The sequence below is a fragment of the Pinus tabuliformis genome, chromosome 7 (genome assembly GCF_031772625.1).
Source record: "Pinus tabuliformis cultivar Carrire ecotype Pingquan chromosome 7, CPIR1, whole genome shotgun sequence".
Classification (NCBI taxonomy): Eukaryota; Viridiplantae; Streptophyta; class Pinopsida; order Pinales; family Pinaceae; genus Pinus; species Pinus tabuliformis.
In genome coordinates this window covers 193,761,434-193,785,466 of record NC_142293.1, presented here as the reverse complement: position 1 = coordinate 193,785,466, position 24,033 = coordinate 193,761,434, and the positions used below count along the sequence as shown (strand labels likewise).

The window sequence follows — 24,033 nt, the reverse complement described above, 5'->3', positions numbered from 1 at the left end:
TCGGGGCAAGGACATTTGATTTCAAGTTCCAAAAAAAATATTGTGAGTGTTCCATGCAATTTCAAACCAAGATTCAATATTTAATAAGTCATTTGTTTGTTATGGTCATTTTGTTTTATTCCTTATGGTAAATATGTGAAAACTTTAACATAATCATGTTATTTAAAGGTAATTTTTTAATCAAGCTTTTATTGGTGAAGGGTTGATTTTTTGTAAGAACATCGCTCTTGAAGGGAAAAATTTTAAACATAACGTTTCTGGATGGGAAGCATGAAAACCCAAAATGTCAAAAAGAAATTGTATAACGGGCAAAAGGAAATCCAAATTCCAACCCTGAGTGTAATTATAACACTATAATTATAAATTATATAATGTTATCTAGATTTTTAATTTTCTTTGATATTTAAATTACAATTATAGAAATGAATAATTTAGGCTTTTTTATTTTTTATATTAATAATATCGAAAAAAAAATTATATTTAAAATAACTTTGAAATAATAATAGTACTTTTCTTATTAATAATATCCAAAACCAGTATCAATTTGTTCCGGTCTCCCGCTGTGAAACCTCATCCATGATGTGGGGTCGCGGTTTCCACATATTTCTATGCCAATAGAACATGAGATGGTCGAATTTTCAAGGAGATGAAGATCGCGAGTTGAGAACGCTTATTTCTTTAACAGTGGGTATGGCCCATTCATTCGTCCGACAGCCGTTAATGGCAGCTCATAGACATAGAAATGGGGATGGCCATAGCGAGATCCTCGGTGATTGGGATGCTAATGTGCTTAAAGAAGTGCATTATAGAGGCGTGAGTAGGAGCCCTTGGGGCCTTTATGTAGCAGAGATCACAGTCCCATTAACGAAAAAACGCAAGTGGCTGGGCACCTTCGACACAGGCGAGGAGGCAGCTAGGGCCTATGACAAAGTCGCTAGAAATATGAGAGGAGCCAACGCCAAAACCAACTTGCCGGCTACCTCCGTCTAGATCGAAACCTTCGGCATCCACAGCGGCATGATCTCCATTGCTACCAGTCTTCGAAATCCTCTACTTTCCTCTACGTCTGCGAATGGTTGTAAAATAAAAAATAAGATGTCTGCGAGTTTGGGCTTAGCTAAACAAGTGAAACCCTGCACGGGCATTCACGTCAATGAGGGAGTGGTCGATCACAACATGAATCGCACTGTTACTACCATTCCTTTTCTGCAAAATCTTGTCGACTACGCTACTCTTGTGGAGCAGCTGCCCATGGGGGTGTCATTGTTGGGGGAGATTGTGGGATCTCAAATGATAAACACACAGGGAGGCCATGATTGGATTTAGGGAATAATTTACTTCCTCCAACCCTGCAGTCAATGGTTTGTGATTCACCTTCATCTTCGGGCTTCGTTGACACACAACTCTATCCTCAAGCTCTTGCAAAGGAAAACACCACGCTGCAGTCAATCGATTTCAATGAAGATGAGCGTTCTCTGTCTCGACTCTTTCTCTTGGATAAGAATTTCTGAACAAATTCTCTGTGGGATACAAGGATCAGAGGGTGTGCTTCAGTACAGAAGATTAGGATTGAATGGTATGAAATGATACCAATACGGTTAGTGACATTCTTCTTCCCTATGTTGTAGACATTAGCAGGGACCTGTTTGCATTCGTTTCATTTATTTATTTAAGTTAAGTTAGTAATGTTTTTGGAATCCACTATATTTACTGTGTTATTTGTACAAATATAATGTCTCATCACATTTACAATGTTATTTGTGCAACTATAATGTCTTTTTTACAAACCCACTATGTTTATCGGACTTATTAATCTTTAATGAAAATAAAAAAATGAAATTAACAAAACTTTAGTTAATGACTTCAATAAAAAAAAAAGTAATAGAGAATATTAATTTTTAAGATTTCATTTCCTTGGTTTAACATATCTAACAAGAATTTTCCGAATTCATTAAGTTAAGTTAACCTACAATATGGCTTATATCCAAATAGCTAGAGCTTGACTACTTCCATCTAAATGAAGGTCAACATAACTAATGTTTAGTTCACATAAGACTGAAAATATGAAAATCAATACAAGTAATCTGAAAATCTAAAAACTTAAAGTAGATGAATATATATTTTAGAAAATGTTCAATTTTTCATTTACACATTAAAATAAAATTATCATTTTTTTCAATATATGCCACTACAAAATGGGTTTAATTGTGATCAAGCAAAAGAGTCCAGACTAAATCACAAATACAAATGATCAACAACAATTTAAATTGTGTTTTATCACACATATCAAAATTTGTTTGACATAGCATCTATTGCTCTTCCTAAAATATGGAAACATAATTATAGGCAACGACAGTTTACAATTTTCAAATTTCAGGTCAGCTCAACTACTTCCTCAATATCAAGAATAGTTTTACAAAAATTTGTGCCTTAGACACATATGGCATACATCTCCCATATAAAAAACTACATGCAAGATTTAAGTAGACATAACCAAAGGTGTTCATGATATAATGACACTGCATGAGCCATCTTACAGAGTAGTCGACCCGATAAACCTAGGCACCCCTATGGTGTATTGTTGAAGTCGCAGTGGAAGTTGATTGACAGCGGTATCACCAATCCTAGTTGTCAACCCTTCCATGTGGCACTCTACCTCTGGTACGACCTCTGCTACATATAGATCCTGTAGCATATGTTGGCTTGAGTTGGGCTGACCCAGGTTCAATCTATACTATTCACCACAAAACCCTTGATCACTAGCCCTTTTGGCAACGACTTGCAGCAACATTGTAGTCTCACCTAAAGTGACTATGGGAAGATATAAAACTAGGTTTCTGCAGTCTTGAAGTGCTAGGAGATGTGGTATTATTATGTTATCTTACTCTTAGCATTTATAAATCACTTCGCCGCATTAGATAATCACTTAAACTTGTTATATAAAACCATAAATGCTGAAGGCGGTGTGAGTTCTGAAGAGGCGAACCAGAGGGAAGGAGGCCTTGAATGTTGAAAATGGTGGGATTCAATTTTTTTCTGCCATGGAAGCCAGACTGACGGCGTTAAGGAAGATAGTTTTTATGGGAATAGGAATCTACAGGTCAGAAGGTTCAAGGTTCTACCGGGAGGATCATTTTACTATATCACAAAGCTTTGAATGGATCCAGGTCGTCGTGTAGAGCGGGAGATGGTTCATGAATGTGAGTTGGTGGACATTGAACTAGCTCTCGAAGATCTTCTTACTTGTTGGGGACATGAAGTATCTGAGAAAAATCTGAAACTCTTCTTTCCAAAAAGCGCAGCAAACTCAGTTCTTCTGGATGAGGAGGTGGAAGGAGGTGTTTTGAAAAAAGGCGATTAGGAAAGGGTCCCTGCATCAAACCCTATTTTGAAAAGGCAGCTCCCCAGCCTGTCGTGGTCGTCGTCCAGTGAAGAGGAAGGAGGGGACCTGAAAGGATTCGGAGTAGAGGATCAAGCGCGGAGACTAGCCACTGCCTCTGGTTTTGGGGCAAATAGGTTGGTTGGGGGGCTGGATGAAGACAACAGAGACCCTGTTGGAAGGCACTCTTAGATGCTTGAGGTAGAAGTAGTCGATGCTCCTGCAAATAATAATCCAGGAGAGGGAGGAACTTAGACGGAGGTTGTGGGAGAGAAGAGAAAGAAGAAAAAACTATCAGAAAAAAGGAGGAGCGGCCTAACTATGTTTTTGGAGTGGATATTAGTATTGATCAGGAAATGGAAGCCTCGGAAACCTTCTTAGTTGGCAGAGTTCATGGTAGGAAGTTCTAGGTAGACTCCATCAAGGACTGGGCGCAGGAAAAATGGAAAGAAGCTCCGGGTCAGCCAGAAGAGATCAAGAATCTGGACAGAGGTTGGTTTTGCATTTGGTTTGGACAAAAGGAGCACATAGAATGGGTGTTGGAAAAGCATTGGTGCTTCGGAAAAAGGCCAATCTTATTCAGAAGGTGGACGCCCCTGTTTGATGCACAAAAAGAAAAAACGGTGGAGTCACTAGTCTGGGTCAATTTACCGAGCCTCCCTATTCAATTTCGGACTGACTCGACCTTCACTTCAAGGGGTAAAACTCTAGGGAAGTTTCTCGACATTGATAGATCATATCTTCGAAATCATGATTGGAGTGTCGCCTTTATCCTGGTAAGTTTAAATCCCAGAGAAGGTCTGGCGGATGCTATGAACCTGAAGTATCGAGGTCTAGAGTTCCTATAGACCCTGGACTATGAAAACCTCGCTTTCAGATGTCATCGTTGTCACAAATACGGACATCTGGCCCGGGAGTGTCCTCTAGGTCATCATCGCCGCTGAAGACAAAGGAGAAAAGGAAAAAATCTGGAGTAAAATCAGTGGCTGTTCACCCAGAAAGAAGCGGCTTAGATCTAAGAGAGTGATCCTCAGGCAGAAGTTCAGGGGTTGGGTCCGGAACAAGCGGAGGAAACTAAATAGGATCAGCCTGGGTGTATAACAAGTAAGGCTATCTCAATTCTGATGTCTCTCATGGGAACCTCAATAGTTCCTGAAATGGCAAGGGAGGCACAGGCTAGTCCGCTTCTATCACCTCCTTTTTCCATATTCTCTTCTATTGTTTTACTTCAAACATGTTGTGATGATTCTGGCCCCTTCAGGCAGCTCTTGGATGATCTATCGGACCTCAGGAAGGGCCTAGCCTCCTTAGACAATGCTATTATGACTATTCCATCCTCTCCAAAGCTGACTTCTAGTCCCTCGAATGTTGTCTTATCTATTCCTTCTAGTGTCTGGAGCCCTGAACCCCCCTACAATATCAGATCTTTGGCCACCAAAAAGGGGAAAGGGCTTGTTGTCGAAGGTCTGGAGTTGGACATGTTAACAGCAGGCCCGAGGAAGCTAAGAGGAAGGAAATCCAATCTATCGAAGGCACAGTTGAAGGCTGTCATCGATATTGCTGGTGGGAAGCAGATGTCTCTGCCACGGGTGCTTAGAGCAATGTGGACACCCCCTGAGGTTTCTCGATGATCATCTTATCCTACAATTGTAGGGGTCTAGCTAGTTTGCCCAAAAAGCTAGCTCTGAAGGATTTGGTCAATACCAACAAACCTGACATTCTTCTGATTCAAGTAACTCTAGGGAAGGGGGAAGAAGTTACAGGATGTCTTGTTAAGCTCTTTCCGAGCCGGACCTTCCATGCCATCGATGCAAATGATCATTCAGGAGGGGTGGCTCTGGGCTTTAACGCGAAGCTCCTTTGAGAGATCTCCTCCTAGGGATCGGAAAATGTTTTGGCTATTGAACTATATTCTAACGAACTCTACATCCCGCTACATATTCTTAATGTCTATGGTCCTGTCTTGGATCGGGAAAGGTTCTAGAACTCTCTCTTTGCAAAGTCTTTTCTGTCGCACCCAAATCTTATAATTGGAGGAGATCTTAATTTTTCATTGGGGGTGACTGAATCTTGGGGGGTCAGAGCCAGGGTCGGTTGATCCCCTTACTGATTTCTTTCAAAATAAACTGGCCTCTTCTCTCATGGTGGACATCCCTCTGCTCAAGCTGCGTCTGACATGGAGGAATCAAAGAATTGTAGAAGAATGGATTGGGAAGAAACTTGATCGATTTCTGCTTGGTGAATCGATGGCAGAAAATTTACAGGCTTTTAGACATTGGGTTGGGGAAGGTGGTCTATCTGACCATTTCCCTGTCTTCCTAGAAGTGAAAGTGGCTTTCAACAAACTAGGCACTCCCTTCAAATTTAATGCCTCTTGGCTCTCGGATGCAACATATATCAGTCTATTCCATAAAACCTGGAAGAAACATTCTTTCAATGAAGATGAGAGTCGCAGTCAGAATTTTATGGATAATTTAAAAAGGTTGAAGGTCGCATCTAAACAATCGGACCTCCAAAAGAAACTGAAGGAAGAAGAAATGCTAGAAAATGTTAACTTTGAGATTGCCCTCCTAGAAACCCTAGGTGGTAATGGCTATGGATCAATAGAAGCTCGGGCTAGACTACAAGAGTTGGAGAGGGAAAGGAGGAGAATCCTTCAACAAAGAGAGGAAAGCTGGCGTTTAAAAAGTAGAGCGATCTGGTTGCAAGCGGGGGAAGATAACACCAAGTTTTTTCACAATTACGCTAAAGGAAGGAAAAATTCTTATACAATCTGGGAAATGAAGAAAGCCAATGGAGAACAGGCACGTTCTTTTGAAGATCTGGCCTCATTAGGGGTCAATTTCTTCAAGAATCTTTACAAATCGACAGAGGAAGCTTCTATTGCAGAAGTTATAAGAGTAGCGCAGTTCTTCCCAAGGTTCATAGAGGAGGAAGGAAATGATTCTATCATGGCACCTGTTACTAAGGAGGAGGTAGAAGACATCCTCAAGTCAATGCAAAAGGGCAAAAGTCCAGACCCGAATGGCTAGACTGTTGAATTTTTTCAAAACTTTTTTGAATTCATTAGAGATGAGCTAGTGGCAGTTGTGGAAGATTCTAGGCATACAGGTATAAACCATCACCCTTTCAATGCCACTTTTCTAGCCCTCATTCCCAAATCAGATCTCCCGGTTTCTTTTGATGAATTCAGGCCCATTTCACTATGCACCTGTGTTTATAAAATTATTGCAAAAGTTATTGCCTCCAATCTTAAACATGTCCTCTCCAGAAATATATCACCTGAACAATTTGGCTTTCTAGATGGTAGACAAATTCATGAAGCAGTCGGAGTGGCCCAAGAAACTCTTCATAGTCTAAAAATTGGGACAAAAAAGGAGCAGTTGTGAAAATCGATCTGTCAAAGGCTTAGAATAGAATCAGCTAGTTGTATCTCAGACTTCTGCTAACACATCTGGGTTTTAGGTATGATTTTGTGAGATGGGTTATGAGTTGTGTTTCTTCTTCTTCCATTGCTGTGCTGATCAACGGAGCGGCCTCCAGTTTTTTTAGTACTGAGCGTGGCATACGTCAAGGCTATTCGCTCTCTCCTCTTTTGTTTTTTCTAGCAGCAGACGTCATTAGCATTATGATTCAGGATGAAAAAAGGTAGGGGACTCTAAAAGGCATTGAAGTAGCGGTAAACTTTTGGGTCACCGACCTCCTTTTTGTGGATGACATTATCTTGTTCAGTAATGGAAGTGTTGAGGACTGTAGGACGCTCAAGAAAATTTTGGACCTTTTTCGAAAGGCTATAGGTCTCTGCATAAACGAGAGAAAATCCACTCTCACATGTACGAGTATGTCCTGAGAGCTGGTGCACAGAGTGGAGCTGGTCCTAAATTTTGAAGTCAAATTGTTGGAGGATGCCTTTAAATACCTGGGGTCCTTTCTCAAGCTCGATAATTACAGGATCAAAGATTGGAAATGGGTTCTTGTAAAAATTGAATCCAAACTGAAACACTGGAGTTTCAAGTGGTTGTCCAGGGCAGGAAGGTTAGTGTTAATAAAATCTGTTCTGATGGCAATCCTAGTCTACTAGGCTAGTCTGACTTGGGTTCCCAAATGAATCTTATCCTCAATTGAAAAATTATGTAGCAGGTTCCTTTGGGCGGGGTCGAAGTCGGAGAAAGTCACCCCTTGGATTGCCTGGGATAAAGTGGCTCACCCTAAAGAGTGGGGAGGTTGGGGTATAAAAAATCTTGATTGCTTCTCCAAATCTTTAGCAGCAAAGCTCAGTTGGAGGCTCATTTCTTCTGAGAATTTATGGACTTCTGTTTCCAAAAGAAAGTATATTGATCCACTAATAACAGTAGATTGGATCAAATTGTCACAAAAGACTTCCAAAAACTCATCGGTGGTTTCCAAAGCTATGGTCGCCTCTGTTAAAATTATAGAGAAGGGCTTGGCTTGGAGTGTGGGGGATGGAACTCAGATCAGGCTAGGTAGAGATCCATGGATAGGTTGTACTGACATTTTCCCTCTTTCTCAGGGGTTGGTTTTGGCTTTAAAAGACAGGGGGCTCTACACTTTAAACCAGGTGGCTAATCCTCGGGCTTGCTCCATTTGGAGCCAAGGATGGATTTAAGGAAGTGACTTACATTTGTATGAAGAATGGCTAGAGGAATGAGATTACTAGAAGGGACCTTCTCAACTCCTCCGTCAGGCTCTCTAACTCTATGGATGAACTCAGATGGGTCTTTGCCTAGAATGGGCTTTATTCCCCAAAGATGGGTTATAAATGGATGATGTCTTAAAAAGGGTGGGAGAATCCAGATTGGTGGTTTAAACTACTTTGGAAGTTAAAAGGGCTAGCCAAATCGAGACTGTTCTTCTGGTGTGTTCTTCTCCACAAAGTCCCTACTTGGGATTTTCTTCAAGGAAGAGGTAGGATTGGTCCTGGCTGGTGCCCCTTCTGTAAAGATAGTGTTGAATCAGCTCAGCACCTATTCCTTCTTTGTCCTTTTAATACTAGCCTTTGGGCCGAAATGTTAAGGCTGCTAAAAATTCCTTTAAGATGGGAAGGGCCGGGCTCTTGGAAGCTTGGCAGAGGTGGTGGAATGAAGCCACAAATGATAGAGAGAGATCCATTCTACTTCTCATTACCTGGGGGACTTGGCTTGCTAGAAATCAAGTTATTTTTAAGGATTCTATTTTCCCTAATGGTCATCTTTCCGCAGAAGGAGCTACTATGTATGAAAGTATCCCGGTTCTGCTAGATCCTCTTTCTACGAGAGCTGTTCGACAAGAATTTATCAGATATACAATGCCATGGGCTTATTTTGATGGTGCCTCGGATATTAATAGTCGTTGTGGGGCTGGTTTGATTATTCATTTATCAGAGGATAAGGTTGTAAAAGCTTTTGTCGGTCTTGGACAAGGCTCCAATAACTTTGCAGAATTGAAAGCCCTACACTCCCTACTCTGTTGGCTCATCCTTAGGAATGTGAGAGAAGTCCAGATCTTCGGGGATTCAATGAACACTATGAAATGGTTTAATGGGACTCATCAATGTAGAAATTTCATCTTGCTCCCTCTGCTTAAAGAAGTCTCATGCCTTAAATGTCGTTTCTTGGAGATTTGTCTCTACCATATCTACAAGGAAAGAAATTATGAAGCTGATCGACTCTCCAAAGTGGGTGTTGATCAAGATTCGGGGTCTTGGACAGTTTTGGAGGAAGAAAATGGGTTGATTCGTTCGCTCGAACAACCCATTTTTTCATAAGTTTTGATTTAATAGTATCTTCTATTTTTCCTGTACATAGTTCATTTCTTCTTTTACTCTTTGTTTATACTTCTTTAATGAACGATTTCTTCAGGGCTCCTAGGCTGGTTTTCCTTCGAATAGGAGGTCTCGGTCATTGGGAGCCCTCTCTGTTTTGTCTCTAATCTATGAGTTTCTTTGGGGACACTGTTCGTTGCGCGATTTTTGGTCTCTTAGCCTCCGCTTATTACCAGTTCCTCTCTGAGTGAATCAGTTCCCAGGAGGTGTGTATTCATAGGTGGAGGTGTTTTGCTCCTTTTCATTGGTTGATGAGACTGGTTCGCATTTTCTCCTTTGGAATGTAATGACAATCAGCCAAGATATCATTTTTCTCCCATCATGGTGAAAAACAAGTTTGTTTGCAATGCTCTGCATATGCTTTGTAACTATCTATTTTTAATAGAAAGTTTGCTATTTTTCCGGTGGAAAAAAAAACCATAAACCATCACAGTGCTAAAGTAAAATGCAATAGTGATAATTGCTACTCTACAATAAATAGTAAGAAAATATACACATCAAAACACCAAATTAATGTGGTTCACGCCAGTGTAGGGCTACATCCACAAGAACTCTTTCTTAATATAATGAATTTTTGAACAACAACCAATTATTGGCGTACACACTAAGTTGCATGTTGTCTACGCACTTAGCTGCAGAGCCTCTCCTTTGCTGCGAAATTATAGATCACCATAATAATTCACCCATAACACTGATTAAATCAAAACCCATGATTCTCTTACTATTATTTTACGCTATATATACTATTACATTTCAAGGTTACATCATCCAAATATCGTTTTCCAAATACCATGGACTACTTAAAATAAGAAAATAAGGTCCGATAACCATTTATCCCTTATAAAATCATGTGCTTTTACAAATGAGGGGCTTCGACCCACCCCAAAGCCCTTATGACACAGCGTGGTATATTTAATTCTTCAAAATGCACTCCACTGCACACTCTACTATGCACTCCGCCCCACAAAATGTGGAGACTTTGCAAAAATCTAGGCCAAGCTGGGTTGCACCCAATAGGGAACCATTTTTTGGGTTGATTTTTGTTGATCCAGGTTCAATCTATAGTACACACCAACAAAAAACTTTATCACTGGCCCTTTTAGCAATGACTTGCAAGGAAATTGTAGTCTCACTCAAAGTGACTATGGGAGGATGTAGAACGAGGTTTCTATAGTCTTGAAGGGATAGGAGATGTGGTATTATTATGTTATCTTATTCTTAGCATTTATAAATAACTTCACCACATTAAATTAATCACTTAAACATGCCATATAAAACCACAAAACATCATTGTGTTGAATAAAAATGTAACTGTAATAATTGCTACTCTAAAATAGATAATAATAAAATATACATATCAAAACACCAAATTAATGTGGTTCACCCCAATGTAGGGCTACGTACACAAGAACTATTGCTTAATATGATTATTTTTGAACAACAACTAATTCTTGGCCTACGCACTAAGTTGTAAGCTGTCTGTGCACTTAGCTGTAGACTTTTCTCCAAGCTTCTGCGTACTCAGTTGCAGAGCCTCTCCTTTGCTACCAAATTACAGATCATGATAATAACTCACCCATAACACTGATCTAGATCAAAACTGATGATTCTCTTCTTATTATTTTACCCTATATATACGATTACATTGTATGGTTACATCATTAAAATGCCTTGGTCCAAATACTATGGAATCATTAAAATAAGAAAGCATGACCCCAAAACCATTGATCCCTTAGAAATTCATGCGCTTTTATGAAAAGGAGGGGCTTTGACCCACCTTGAAGCTCTTACGACACTACAAGTATATTTAATTCCTTAAAATGTGCTCCACTCGACACTCTGTTGCTTGCTCTGCCCCACAAAATGCAAAGTATTTTCCAAAATATATGCCAATTTGGGTTGCACCCAACACTCACATGTGACTTGTCCTGAGTCACTTAAATGATTTTCCTCTAATATTCACTGCAATGTTGTTGTAGGCACTCTTTAATTATTTCAGAATGTTTGTGACCTACTTCTCATTGCTGTAAACTTTGTTTGTTGTGTTTCACTATAGCTTCATTTGTAGCTTTTTGATCTTCATCTCATATTTAAACTGCACATCCCTAAATCTTATCCTTGCGTCATTTTATTACAAGGCCAAGCTTCACGACCTTGTCCTCCACTGATTCCTCTTCTTGGACATCAATTTACAAAACCTCGTGGCATGTTATGTCGTCCACCTCCTTCAACTTTTGTTGATGGTGTATTTCTTGATCCCTCTCCTAGATCGCCTAGTCGAGCTTCTGCTTTAGTGAAGCTCCATCTCTCTCTACCCAAATATTTAACTGCAAAACAAGTTTTTCACACTAATTTAACTCATCTATGATCTCTAGATGCAGCTTGTGTAATCTCTGAAGTGGCACTGTTATGGTGTTCATCTTTACATACCTCCACTCTTTGGCCTACTTTTATACCTCGGAGGAGTCAAACTGTAGGGATCTGACAAGTATTGAAGCTATCAATGCCCCAAGTGTAGGCTCTATTTGTCTTTCCTCTCCAAGCTACTACTCTGCTTGCACTGGATGTCTGACTGTTTGTGGCAATGTCTTCAGTTTTGCAATGTGCACCGTGAAACCTCTTAAAACTGTGGTGTAGCGATCCTCTTTGTTGTTCCATGATTCTACTGTTGCATCTTGAATTTTCTCCCCAATATATTCCAGGTCCCCATCAATGAGGACTAATGGCATTATGTACTTTTTCTTATTTGTCTCCTACTTATTTTTTCTTCTTGTGGTAGTTTTGTTGTGTGCCTTCCTCTTCTCTCTGACAACTAGGTCTATTGTTGTCTTATCTGAATCTCTATTTTTCTTATCACCTCCATGGGGATCCTGGAGGCCCTCGTTATATTGATCCTATTGTTATGAATCTTGCTCTTCCGTACACTTCCCACTCATTTCCCCGAACTGTGTTGTGTCCTTCTATGTCGGAGTATCCTCCATATGTGCCTCTAGCATAATGATCCACTACACCGGCACTGTTGTATCTGTGCTAGGAGATCATTTTTTGTCACTAAATATGGTAGGGGATGCCATGTCTTCCTTGTGTCCTTGCGAGCCTGTATGTAAATTCTATGGAAGTCAGTTTTATACTTCGTTACAAAGCTATATTGCTCGTATAGGCTCGGTGGAAGGTGAAAGTGATGGTTCATCAACATTTGGAAGTCCATATGGTATAAAACAGAAAAAAATATATTATCTTGTGCTCACTCATTTAGAGAATAGCCAACCATAATAATTTAGAGAAGAAAATATTTAAAAATGACCAACCTTCATTCAAACATAAATAAATAAATAAATAAACCTAAAATGGTTGAATCATAAATCTTACAAAAAAGAGCAAGAATGTTATTCATCGAGGTTGGTTTTCTTTGTAGGAAATAAGATTTTTTCTCTCGAAAATTTGACAATATCACCATATGTAAGCCCCCGCTGCCTCAAAAAATCCTTCCATCCGCCCAAAATTACAAAGGTATTAGTACTAGGCCGTTGTTTGAACACCATTTTATTTTCTATTTCTTCATCCAAATCCAAATCAATTATAGTAAAGAGCATGCCATCTTTTCCCAGTTGTATCAACTGACAATGTGTGTAGTATTTGAAAAAATGTCCCTTAGCCTCCTTCTTGGGAATGTCCAATCTTCAGTGGCTACCCACATCAGTTTTGAATAGCTATTTCTCAAACAATAATTCTCGGTGCAATATCTTCTTCCCGAAGAGCATCGTTGAAATCTCACCCACCTCTCTTCAATTCTCCTTCCACTTCACACTTAATAACTATTTCCCTCAATAATATTTCCAACATTTCCAAACTTTTTTGTTAACAATGAAAAGATGGGTCGTCCACGGCGCAAGTAAAGTTCTATCCCCAGATCATTCCACATGGCGTTATTTCTATGAACATATTATCAGCTGCTACTACAAAACAACAGCACAATCACTAGCAAGAAGGGAATTTCAGTGGTGTAAAAGGAAAGAAACAAAAATTCCATGACAAAAATTCAAAATTTGCAAACCCTATTTTCTTTATTAGTAGCCATGGTAGAAGAATGCTTCATATCGAAATTATGTGATATATCTTCATTTTCTACTTATTTTTCCAATTGTTTAGCAAATTCGACTGCCTCCTAGTCTTCACCGTAGGACATGATGGACATCGACTATTCTTCATTAGGTTTCTCGCCTCTACTAATACCCATGGCGACCCTCTCTTCCACATGAAATCTCTCAAATACTTCCTTCCCTCTCGCAAGTAAGTCGACAAGCCACAATTTATTGATTAAGAAAACCACCCTGTTTGCATTTCGAATAGGGGCTATTGCAATCTTTTATTGGTTTTGCTGGTTTGTTTGAGTAATTTGCAGAAGGGGTTTTGTCCAAATTTTTTCAAGGGAAAGTTGCAATCATTCATGTGTCTAGCATTTGTGAAATGCGTGGAAGACCTGGCCAAGCTAGTGAAAAAGTTCAAGGGTTCTAGTTGCTAGGAACTCACAGTAAAAACATCATATAATAATCAAACAAGTAGAATGTTAATATTCTTGGTAGGCTCAAATCAATCCATGAAAATACCCCTAAAGACTTCCTATAGATTTAAGATGGGCAAGAAAAATAGTTGTTTAATTCCCACAAAACCTAAAAGGGTAAGATCATCGCTTCTCAAATAAATAATATACAGATCCATACACAAAAATATACAGATCCATACCCAACCTAGAATTTTGAACAATGTAAATAGAGTCGACTCCTCCACAACTACTTTTTGGTTAGTCGTAAATTTCTAAAACCGTGACGGATTTCGAATGCCAAGAGAAAGAAAACCTTGTTATATTGTTTCAATGCATTAATTTTTAATATTATTTTATAATTACATTTATAATTAACAAGTAAATTAATTTATATTTATTTAATATTCAACTTACTAAAGCCTAAATAAAACTCAAAAACCTTTCTTTTAGAAAAAAATTGAAATCAAAAATTAAATTATTATTATATTATAATATGAATTATTTTTAAAAAATAATAATAAATTAAAATAACATATTATATATATAAAATTTCAAATATATTATTAATATTCATAACAAAAATATATTAGATGGCTACTTATGTTTCTGTAACTTAGCATTACACAATCATAGTGAGTAGCTAATTGTATTTGATTATTAATTGATGTATTTTGAATTCTTAAAACAATTTAAGTTACTAAAAAGAAAATGTAAATCAATTTCACAAATACATATTAGTAATTTGATATTTACTATGATTTTCCAAAAAGTCATTTAGTTTTATGATATAAACTTTCGTATTTCAAAATTATTTTTGTGTAGGCACCTTCTATAGTAATAAACATATTCCTTGTTCTGGAAAAACATTAAAACATATTATAATTATATATTTTCATGTATTTAAGTTATGGATTTTCATTTTCGGATATAGTATAATATAATTCTATACATATTTAATATATATAGTTATTTAAAGTGGAAATTATATTGTATTAAAAAATGATAATAAGTTGAATACAAAAGTGTGATTGAATTGTTATTGAAGAAACCAAACTAGACACAATATAAAATAGATTTTCTCCATTCAAGATGTTTAGAACTATAATAAAAATTGTTACAATACTCTAAATTGAAATTGTCGTTACTAGTGTTGTCATTTTTAAGACTATTAATATTTATAGCCTTTCCCAAAAGGAAGTTGAACATTGTAATTGTTTTTTTTTCACATAGAGTCAAAAGGAAATTGACCTAGACCCAAAAGAAAATTGATAGCTAGATTAACTAGCAATTGCACCACATGAAATTGATAAATAGATTAACTAGTAGTTGTGCCATATGTTTCATCTGCATCATCAATTGTCAATACGTAAATCCATTCTTCCACTCATCCCATGTCATTTGTTCACCTATTATTTGTGCAAGTATAATGTCCTTGGAATCCACTACATTTACTGTGTTATTTGTGCAATTATAATGTCTCATCACATTTACAATGTTATTTGTGCAACTATAATGTCCTTTTTACAAACCCACTATGTCTATAGGACCCATTAGTCTTTAATAAAAAAAATGAAATTAAATAAACTTTAGTTAATGAATTTACTAAAAAACGTAATTGAGAATATTAATTTTTAAGATTTCATTTCCTTGGTTTAACATATCCAATAAGAATTTTCCAACTTCGTTTGGTTCCATTGAGCTACAATATGGCTTATATCCAAATAGCTAGAGCTTGACTACTTCAATCTAAATGAAAGTCAACATAAATAATTTTTAATTCACATAAGAACTATAAGTAATCTAAAAATTTTAAAACTTAAAATCTTAAAGTAGATGAATATATATTTTACAAAATGTTCAATTTTTCATTTACACATTAAAAAAAAAAAACCTTGTTTTCAATATATGCCAATGCAAAATGGGTTTAATTGTGATGGAGAAAAAGATTTCATACTAAATCACAAATACAAATGATCAACAACAATGTAAATTTTTCTTTATCACACATATCAAAATTTGTTTGACGCAGCATCTATTGCTCTTCCTAAAATACAAAAACATAATTATAGGCAACGACATTTTACAATTTTCAAATTTGAGGTCGACTCAACTACTTCCTCAATATCATGAATAGTGAGTTCTCTTAAATGAAATATATCATGACCAAAGTGAATCTCATCATACCACCAAATCTTTGATGTCTGCTTCTTTGGTCGTAAATAGCCTTTGAAATAATCGACATGCCTCTTTCACATAAGTTGAGAATAACCACACCCACTCTAACCATCCCCAACTTAAAACCAAAAAAATAAAACCAAATTATAACTTCTTCAACTTAAAAAACCTATTGGCGTCACCTTACACCTTTTGAGGAAATTGCTAGTAATATGTAGGTTCAAAAAACAAACTATTGTCATTATAAGATATTCTCTTAAATAGTTTTTTGAAGAAAATTGAGCTCCAATTAAATACAATGGAGGAGTTATGTGTGTTAGCTCTACCTTCTTTTGCACAACATTCTAGATATATTTCTATTTCCTCCAATTCTAGGCCTAGGGATAGTGTGCCTTTTCATATTTTTACATGGTTTATGTTGATGGCATTTTACATTTGGTTTGGAGATGTCAGCATCTCCTGAAAATTTTATTGGTTATGTTGATGGTGTCAGTCGTAGTACATAGAACTTATCTTCTACAACATGGGCTATCTTTGATCTAAGTGGCAATTTACTGAGTCTGGAATGGATTTGTATTGGTTTCTCCACCAACAACATTACTGAGTATAATGCAGTGGTAGAGCTACTATATGATGTTATTACACATGGTATATGTTGTTTTGTCATCATACTTGACTCACAACTTGTAGTACTACAACTTTCCAATATCTATTTAGTTAAAAGTCCCACCATCTTACACATTATTTTAAGAGTACACATTCTAGGAAGACATTTCAATTTCATACAATATAAACACATTTCTATAAATCTAAACCATCAATAGATGCCATAGATAATCATGTTTTAGATAAACATTTGCAACGAAGGTAATTAGGTTTCAATTCACATCACACCATATTAAAAATATGATGGAAACCCACAAATGCTAGAAGATATATAATATATATATATATATATATATATATATATTTATATAAGAGAGAGAGAGAGAGAGAGAGAGAGAGAAGTTTGGTTTTACAAAAATTTGTGCTTGAGACACATATGGAATATATCTCCATATAAAAAACTACATGCAAGATCTAAGTAGACATAACCAAAGGTGTTCATGATATAATGACACTTCATGACCCATCTTCCACATGAAATCTCTCAAATACTTCCTTCCCTCTCGCAAGTAAGTCGACAAGCCACAATTTATTGATTAAGAAGACCACCCTGTTTGCATTTCGAATAGGGGCTATTGCAATCTTTTATTGGTTTTGTTGGTTTGTTTGAATAATTTGCAGAAGGGGTTTTGTCCAAATTTTTCCAAGGGAAAGTTGCAATCATTCATGTGTCTAGCATTTGTGAAATGCATGGAAGACCTGGCCAAGCTAGTGAAAAATTTCAAGGGTTCTAGTTGCTAGGAACTCACAGTAAAAACATCATATAATAATCAAACAAGTAGAATGTTAATATTCTTGGTAGGCTCAAATCAATCCATGAAAATACCCCTAAAGACTTCCTATAGATTTAAGATGGGCAAGAAAAATAGTTGTTTAATTCCCACAAAACCTAAAAGGGTAAGATCATCGCTTCTCAAATAAATAATATACAGATCCATACACAAAAATATACAGATCCATACCCAACCTAGAATTTTGAACAATGTAAATAGAGTCGACTCCTCCACAACTACTTTTTGGTTAATCGTAAATTTCTAAAACCGTGACGGATTTCGAATGCCAAGAGAAAGAAAACCTTGTTATATTGCTTCAATGCATTAATTTTTAATATTATTTTATAATTACATTTATAATTAAGTAAATTAATTTATATTTATTTAATATTCAACTTACTAAAGCCTAAATAAAACTCAAAAACCTTTCTTTTAGAAAAAAATTGAAATCAAAAATTAAATTATTATTATATTATAATATGAATTATTTTTAAAAAATAATAAAATTAAAATAACATATTATATATATAAAATTTCAAATATATTATTAATATTCATAACAAAAATATATTAGATGGCTACTTATCTTTCTGTAACTTAGCATTACACAATCATAGTGAGTAGCTAATTGTATTTGATAATTAATTGATGTATTTTGAATTCTTAAAACAATTTAAGTTACTAAAAAGAAAATGTAAATCAATTTCACAAATACATATTAGTAATTTGATATTTACTATGATTTTCCAAAAAGTCATTTAGTTTTATGATATAAACTTTCGTATTTCAAAATTATTTTTGTGTAGGCACCTTCTATAGTAATAAACATATTCCTTGTTCTGGAAAAACATTAAAACATATTATAATTATATATTTTCATGTATTTAAGTTATGGATTTTCATTTTCGGAATATAGTATAATATAATTCTATACATATTTAATATATATAGTTATTTAAAGTGGAAATTATATTGTATTAAAAAATGATAATAAGTTGAATACAAAAGTGTGATTGAATTGTTATTGAAGAAACCAAACTAGACACAATGTAAAATAGATTTTCTCCATTCAAGATGTTTAGAACTATAATAAAAATTGTTACAATACTCTAAATTGAAATTGTCGTTACTAGTGTTGTCATTTTTAAGACTATTAATATTTATAGCCTTTCCCAAAAGGAAGTTGAACATTGTAATTGTTTTTTTTCACATAGAGTCAAAAGGAAATTGACCTAGACCCAAAAGAAAATTGATAGCTAGATTAACTAGCAATTGCACCACATGAAATTGATAACTAGATTAACTAGTAATTGCGCCATATGTTTCATCTGCATCATCAATTGTCAATACGTAAATCCATTCTTCCACTCATCCCATGTCATTTGTTCATCTATTATTTGTGCAAGTATAATGTCCTTGGAATCCACTACATTTACTGTGTTATTTGTGCAATTATAATGTCTCATCACATTTACAATGTTATTTGTGCAACTATAATGTCCTTTTTACAAACCCACTATGTCTATAGGACCCATTAGTCTTTAATAAAAAAAAATGAAATTAAATAAACTTTAGTTAATGAATTTAATAAAAAACTAATTGAGAATATTAATTTTAAGAGTTCATTTCCTTCGTTTAACATATCCAATACGAATTTTCTAAGTTAGTTTTGGTTCCGGTGAGCTACAACATATGGCTTATATCCAAGTAGCAAGAGCTTGGTTGCTTCAATCTAAATGAAAGTCAACATAAATCATTTTTAATTCGCATAAGCAATATAAGTAATCTAAAAATTTTAAAACTTAAAATCTTAAAGTAGATGAATATATATTTTACAAAATGTTCAATTTTTCATTTACACATTAAAAAAAAAAACCTTTTTTTCAATATATGCCACTACAAAATGGGTTTAATTGTGATGGAGAAAAAGAGTCCATACTAAATCACAAATACAAATGATCAACAACAATGTAAATTTTTCTTTATCACACATATCAAAATTTGTTTGACGGAGCATCTATTGCTCTTCCTAAAATACAAAAACATAATTATAGGCAACGACATTTTACAATTTTCAAATTTGAGGTCGACTCAACTACTTCCTCAATATCATGAATAGTGAGTTCTCTTAAATGAAATATATCATGACCAAAGTGAATCTCATCATACCACCAAATCTTTGATGTCTGCTTCTTTGGTCGTAAATAGCCTTTGAAATAATCGACATGCCTCTTTCACATAAGTTGAGAATAACCGCACCCACTCTAACCATCCCCAACTTAAAACCAAAAAAATAAAACCAAATTACAACTTCTTCAACTTAAAAAACCTATTGGCGTCACCTTACACCTTTTGAGGAAATTGCTAGTAATATGTAGGTTCAAAAAACAAACTATTGTCATTATAAGATATTCTCTTAAATAGTTTTTTGAAGAAAATTGAGCTCCAAATTAAATACAATGGAGGAGTTATGTGTGTTAGCTCTACCTTCTTTTGCACAACATTCTAGATATAGTTCTATTTCCTCCAATTCTAGGCCTAGGGATAGTGTGTCTTTTCATATTTTTACATGGTTTATGTTGATGGCATTTTACATTTGGTTTGGAGATGTCAGCATCTCCTGAAAATTTTATTGGTTATGCTGATGGTGTCAGTCGTAGTACATAGAACTTATCTTCTACAACATGGGCTATCTTTGATCTAAGTGGCAATTTACTGAGTCTGGAATGGATTTGTATTGGTTGCTCCACCAACATCATTACTGAGTATAATGCAGTGGTAGAGCTACTATATGATGTTATTACACATGGTATATGTTGTTTTGTCATCATACTTGACTCACAACTTGTAGTACTACAACTTTCCAATATCTATTTAGTTAAAAGTCCCACCATCTTACACATTATTTTAAGAGTACACATTCTAGGAAGACATTTCAATTTCATACAATATAAACACATTTCTATAAATCTAAACCATCAATAGATGCCATAGATAATCATGTTTTAGATAAACATTTGCAACGAAGGTAATTAGGTTTCAATTCACATCACACCATATTAAAAATATGATGGAAACCCACAAACGCTCGAAGATATATATATATATATATTATATATATATATATATATAGAGAGAGAGAGAGAGAGAGAGAGAGAGAGAGAGAAGAGAGAAGTTTGGTTTTACAAAAATTTGTGCTTGAGACACATATGGAATACATCGCCCATATAAAAAACTACATGCAAGATCTAAGTAGACATAACCAAAGGTGTTCATGATATAATGACACTTCATGACCCATCTTGTGGAGTAGTCAACCAATATAACTAGGCACTCCTATGGTGTATTATTGAAGTCACAGTGGAAGTTGATTGACAGCAGTATCACCAATTCTAGTTGTCAACCATTCCATGTGGTACTCTACCTTTGATAGAACCTCTACTACATCTGGATCCCGTAGCATATTTTGGCTTGATTTGGGCTGACCCTGGTTCAATCTATACCATGCACCAACATAACCCTTGATCACTAGCCCTTTCAGCAACAACCTCCAAGAGCATCGTAGTCTCACGTAAAGTGACTATGGGAAGATACAAAACTAGGTTTTTGTAGCTTTGAAGTGCTAGGAGATGTGGTATTATTATGTTATCTTATTCTTAGCATTTACAAATCACTTTGCCACATTATATTAATCACTTAAACATGCCATATAAAACCATAAAACATCACTGTTATAAATTAAATGCAATAGCATAACTGCTACTCTACAACAAATAATAAGAAAATATACACATCAAAACATGAAATTAATGTGGCTCACCCTAATGTAGGGCTATATCCACAAGAATTGTTTCTTAATATAATGAATGTTTGAACAACAATCAATTCTTCACCTACGCACTAAGTTGGACGTTGTCTCCGCACTCAGCTGTAGACTCTTCTCTAGGCCTCTGCGCACTCAGCCGCAGAGCCTCTCCTTAGCTACGACAGTAGAGATCACCATATTAATTCACCCATAACAGTGGTCTGGATCAAAAACCATGATTCTCTTCTTATTATTTTACCCTATATATACTATTACATTGTAGGGTTACATCATCAAAATAACATGGAATCCTTAAAACAAGAAAATATGGCCCCACAACCATTGATCCCTTACAAAATCATGTGCTTCTAGAAAAATGAGGGGCTTTGACCCTCCCCAAAGCCCTTATGACACTTCGCGATATATTTCATTCTTAAAAATGTGCTCCACTGCACACTCCATTATGTGCTCTGCCCCACAAAATGTGGAGACTTTGACCATTGATCCCTTAGAAATTCATGCGCTTTTATGAAAAGGAGGGGCTTTGACCCACCTTGAAGCTCTTACGACACTACAAGTATATTTAATTCCTTAAAATGTGCTCCACTCGACACTCTGTTGCTTGCTCTGCCCCACAAAATGCAAAGTATTTTCCAAAATATATGCCAATTTGGGTTGCACCCAACACTCACATGTGACTTGTCCTGAGTCACTTAAATGATTTTCCTCTAATATTCACTGCAATGTTGTTGTAGGCACTCTTTAATTATTTCAGAATGTTTGTGACCTACTTCTCATCGTTGTAAACTTTGTTTGTTGTGTTTCACTGTAGCTTCATTTGTAGCTTTTTGATCTTCATCTCATATTTAAATTGCACATCCCTAAATCTTATCCTTGCGTCATTTTATTACAAGGCCAAGCTTCACGACCTTGTCCTCCACTGATTCCTCTTCTTGGACATCAATTTACAAAACCTCGTGGCATGTTGTGTCAACCACCTCCTTCAACTTTTGTTGATGGTGTATTTCTTGATCCCTCTCCTAGATCGCCTAGTCGAGCTTCTGCTTTAGTGAAGCTCCATCTCTCTCTACCCAAATATTTAACTGCAAAACAAGTTTTTCACACTAATTTAACTCATCTATGATCTCTAGATGCAGCTTGTGTAATCTCTGAAGTGGCACTGTTATGATGTTCATCTTTACATACCTCCACTCTTTGGCCTACTTTTATACCTCGGCAGAGTCAAACTGTAGGGATCTGACAAGTATTGAAGCTATCAATGCCCCAAGTGTAGGCTCTATTTGTCTTTCCTCTCCAAGCTACTACTCTGCTTGCACTGGATCTCTGACTGTTTGTGGCAATGTCTTCAGTTTTGCAATGTGCACCGCGAAACCTCTTAAAACTGTGGTGTAGCGATCCTCTTTGTTGTTCCATGATTCTACTGTTGCATCTTGAATTTTCTCCCCAATATATTCCAGGTCCCCATCAATGAGGACTAATGGCATTATGTACTTTTTCTTATTTGTCTCCTACTTATTTTTTCTTCTTGTGGTAGTTTTGTTGTGTGCCTTCCTCTTCTCTCTAACAACTAGGTCTATTGTTGTCTTATCTGAATCTCTATTTTTCTTATCACCTCCATGGGGATCCTGGAGGCCCTCGTTATATTGATCCTATTGTTATGAATCTTGCTCTTCCGTACACTTCCCACTCATTTCCCCGAACTGTGTTGTGTCCTTCTATGTCGGAGTATCCTCCATATGTGCCTCTAGCATAATGATCCACTACACCGGGCACTGTTGTATCTGTGCTAGGAGATCATTTTTTGTCACTAAATATGGTAGGGGATGCCATGTCTTCCTTGTGTCCTTGCGAGCCTGTATGTAAATTCTATGGAAGTCAGTTTTATACTTCGTTACAAAGATATATTGCTCGTATAGGCTCGGTGGAAGGTGAAAGTGATGGTTCATCAACATTTGGAAGTCCATATGGTATAAAACAGAAAAAATATATTATCTTGTGCTCACTCATTTAGAGAATAGCCAACCATAATAATTTAGAGAAGAAAATATTTAAAAATGACCAACCCTCATTCAAACATAAATAAATAAACCTAAAATGGTTGAATCATAAATCTTACAAGAAAGATCAAGAACATTATTCATCGAGGTTGGTTTTCTTTGTAGGAAATAAGATTATTTCTCTCGAAAATTGGACAATATCACCATATGTAAGCCCCCGCTGCCTCAAAAATCCTTCCATCCGCCCAAAATTACAAAGGTCTCGGTACTAGGCCGTTGTTTGAACACCAATTTATTTTCTATTTCTTCATCCAAATCCAAATCAATTATAGTAAAGAGCATGCCCTCTTTTCCCACTTGTATCAACTGACGATGTGTGTAGTATTTGAAAAAATTTCCCTTAGCCTCCTTCTTGGGAATGTCCAATCTGCAGTGGCTACCCACACCAGTTTTGAATAGCTATTTCTCAAACAATAATTCTCGGTGCAATATCTTCTTCCCGAAGAGCATCGTTGAAATCTCACCCACCTCTCTTCAATTCTCCTTCCACTTCACACTTAATAACTATTTCCCTCAATAATATTTCCAACATTTCCAAACTTTTTTGTTAACAATGAACAGATGAGTCGTCCACGGCGCAAGTAAAGTTCTATCCCCGGATCATTCCACATGGCATTATTTCTATGAACATATTATCAGCTGCTACTACAAAACAACAGGACAATCACTAGCAAGAAGGGAATTTCAGTGGTGTAAAAGGAAAGAAACAAAAATTCCATGACAAAAATTCAAAATTTGCAAACCCTATTTTCTTTATTAGTAGCCATGGTAGAAGAATGCTTCATATCGAAAT

At 36.0% G+C, this 24,033-nt stretch overlaps 2 protein-coding genes across 2 annotated transcripts; both read left to right on the top strand.

The window, feature by feature from the left end:
* Nucleotides 1-621: 621 nt before the first annotated feature.
* Nucleotides 622-990, top strand: LOC149246518 (ethylene-responsive transcription factor 4-like). Its single transcript, XM_089441746.1, has one exon. It carries the CDS (start codon nt 622-624, stop codon nt 988-990), a length of 369 nt encoding a protein of 122 aa, XP_089297872.1.
* Nucleotides 991-5,520: 4,530 nt separating this feature from the next.
* On the top strand, nt 5,521-6,411 carry LOC149246517 (uncharacterized). The gene has a single exon (XM_089441739.1). It carries the CDS (start codon nt 5,521-5,523, stop codon nt 6,409-6,411), a length of 891 nt encoding a protein of 296 aa, XP_089297865.1.
* The last annotated feature ends 17,622 nt before the right edge of the window (nt 6,412-24,033 follow it).

What these genes read in the sequence shown, in the direction of transcription:
- LOC149246518 (XM_089441746.1), top strand. Translation starts at nt 622, where the DNA reads ATGAGATGGTCGAATTTTCAAGGAGATGAAGATCGCGAGTTGAGAACG.
- LOC149246517 (XM_089441739.1), top strand. Translation starts at nt 5,521, where the DNA reads ATGGTGGACATCCCTCTGCTCAAGCTGCGTCTGACATGGAGGAATCAA.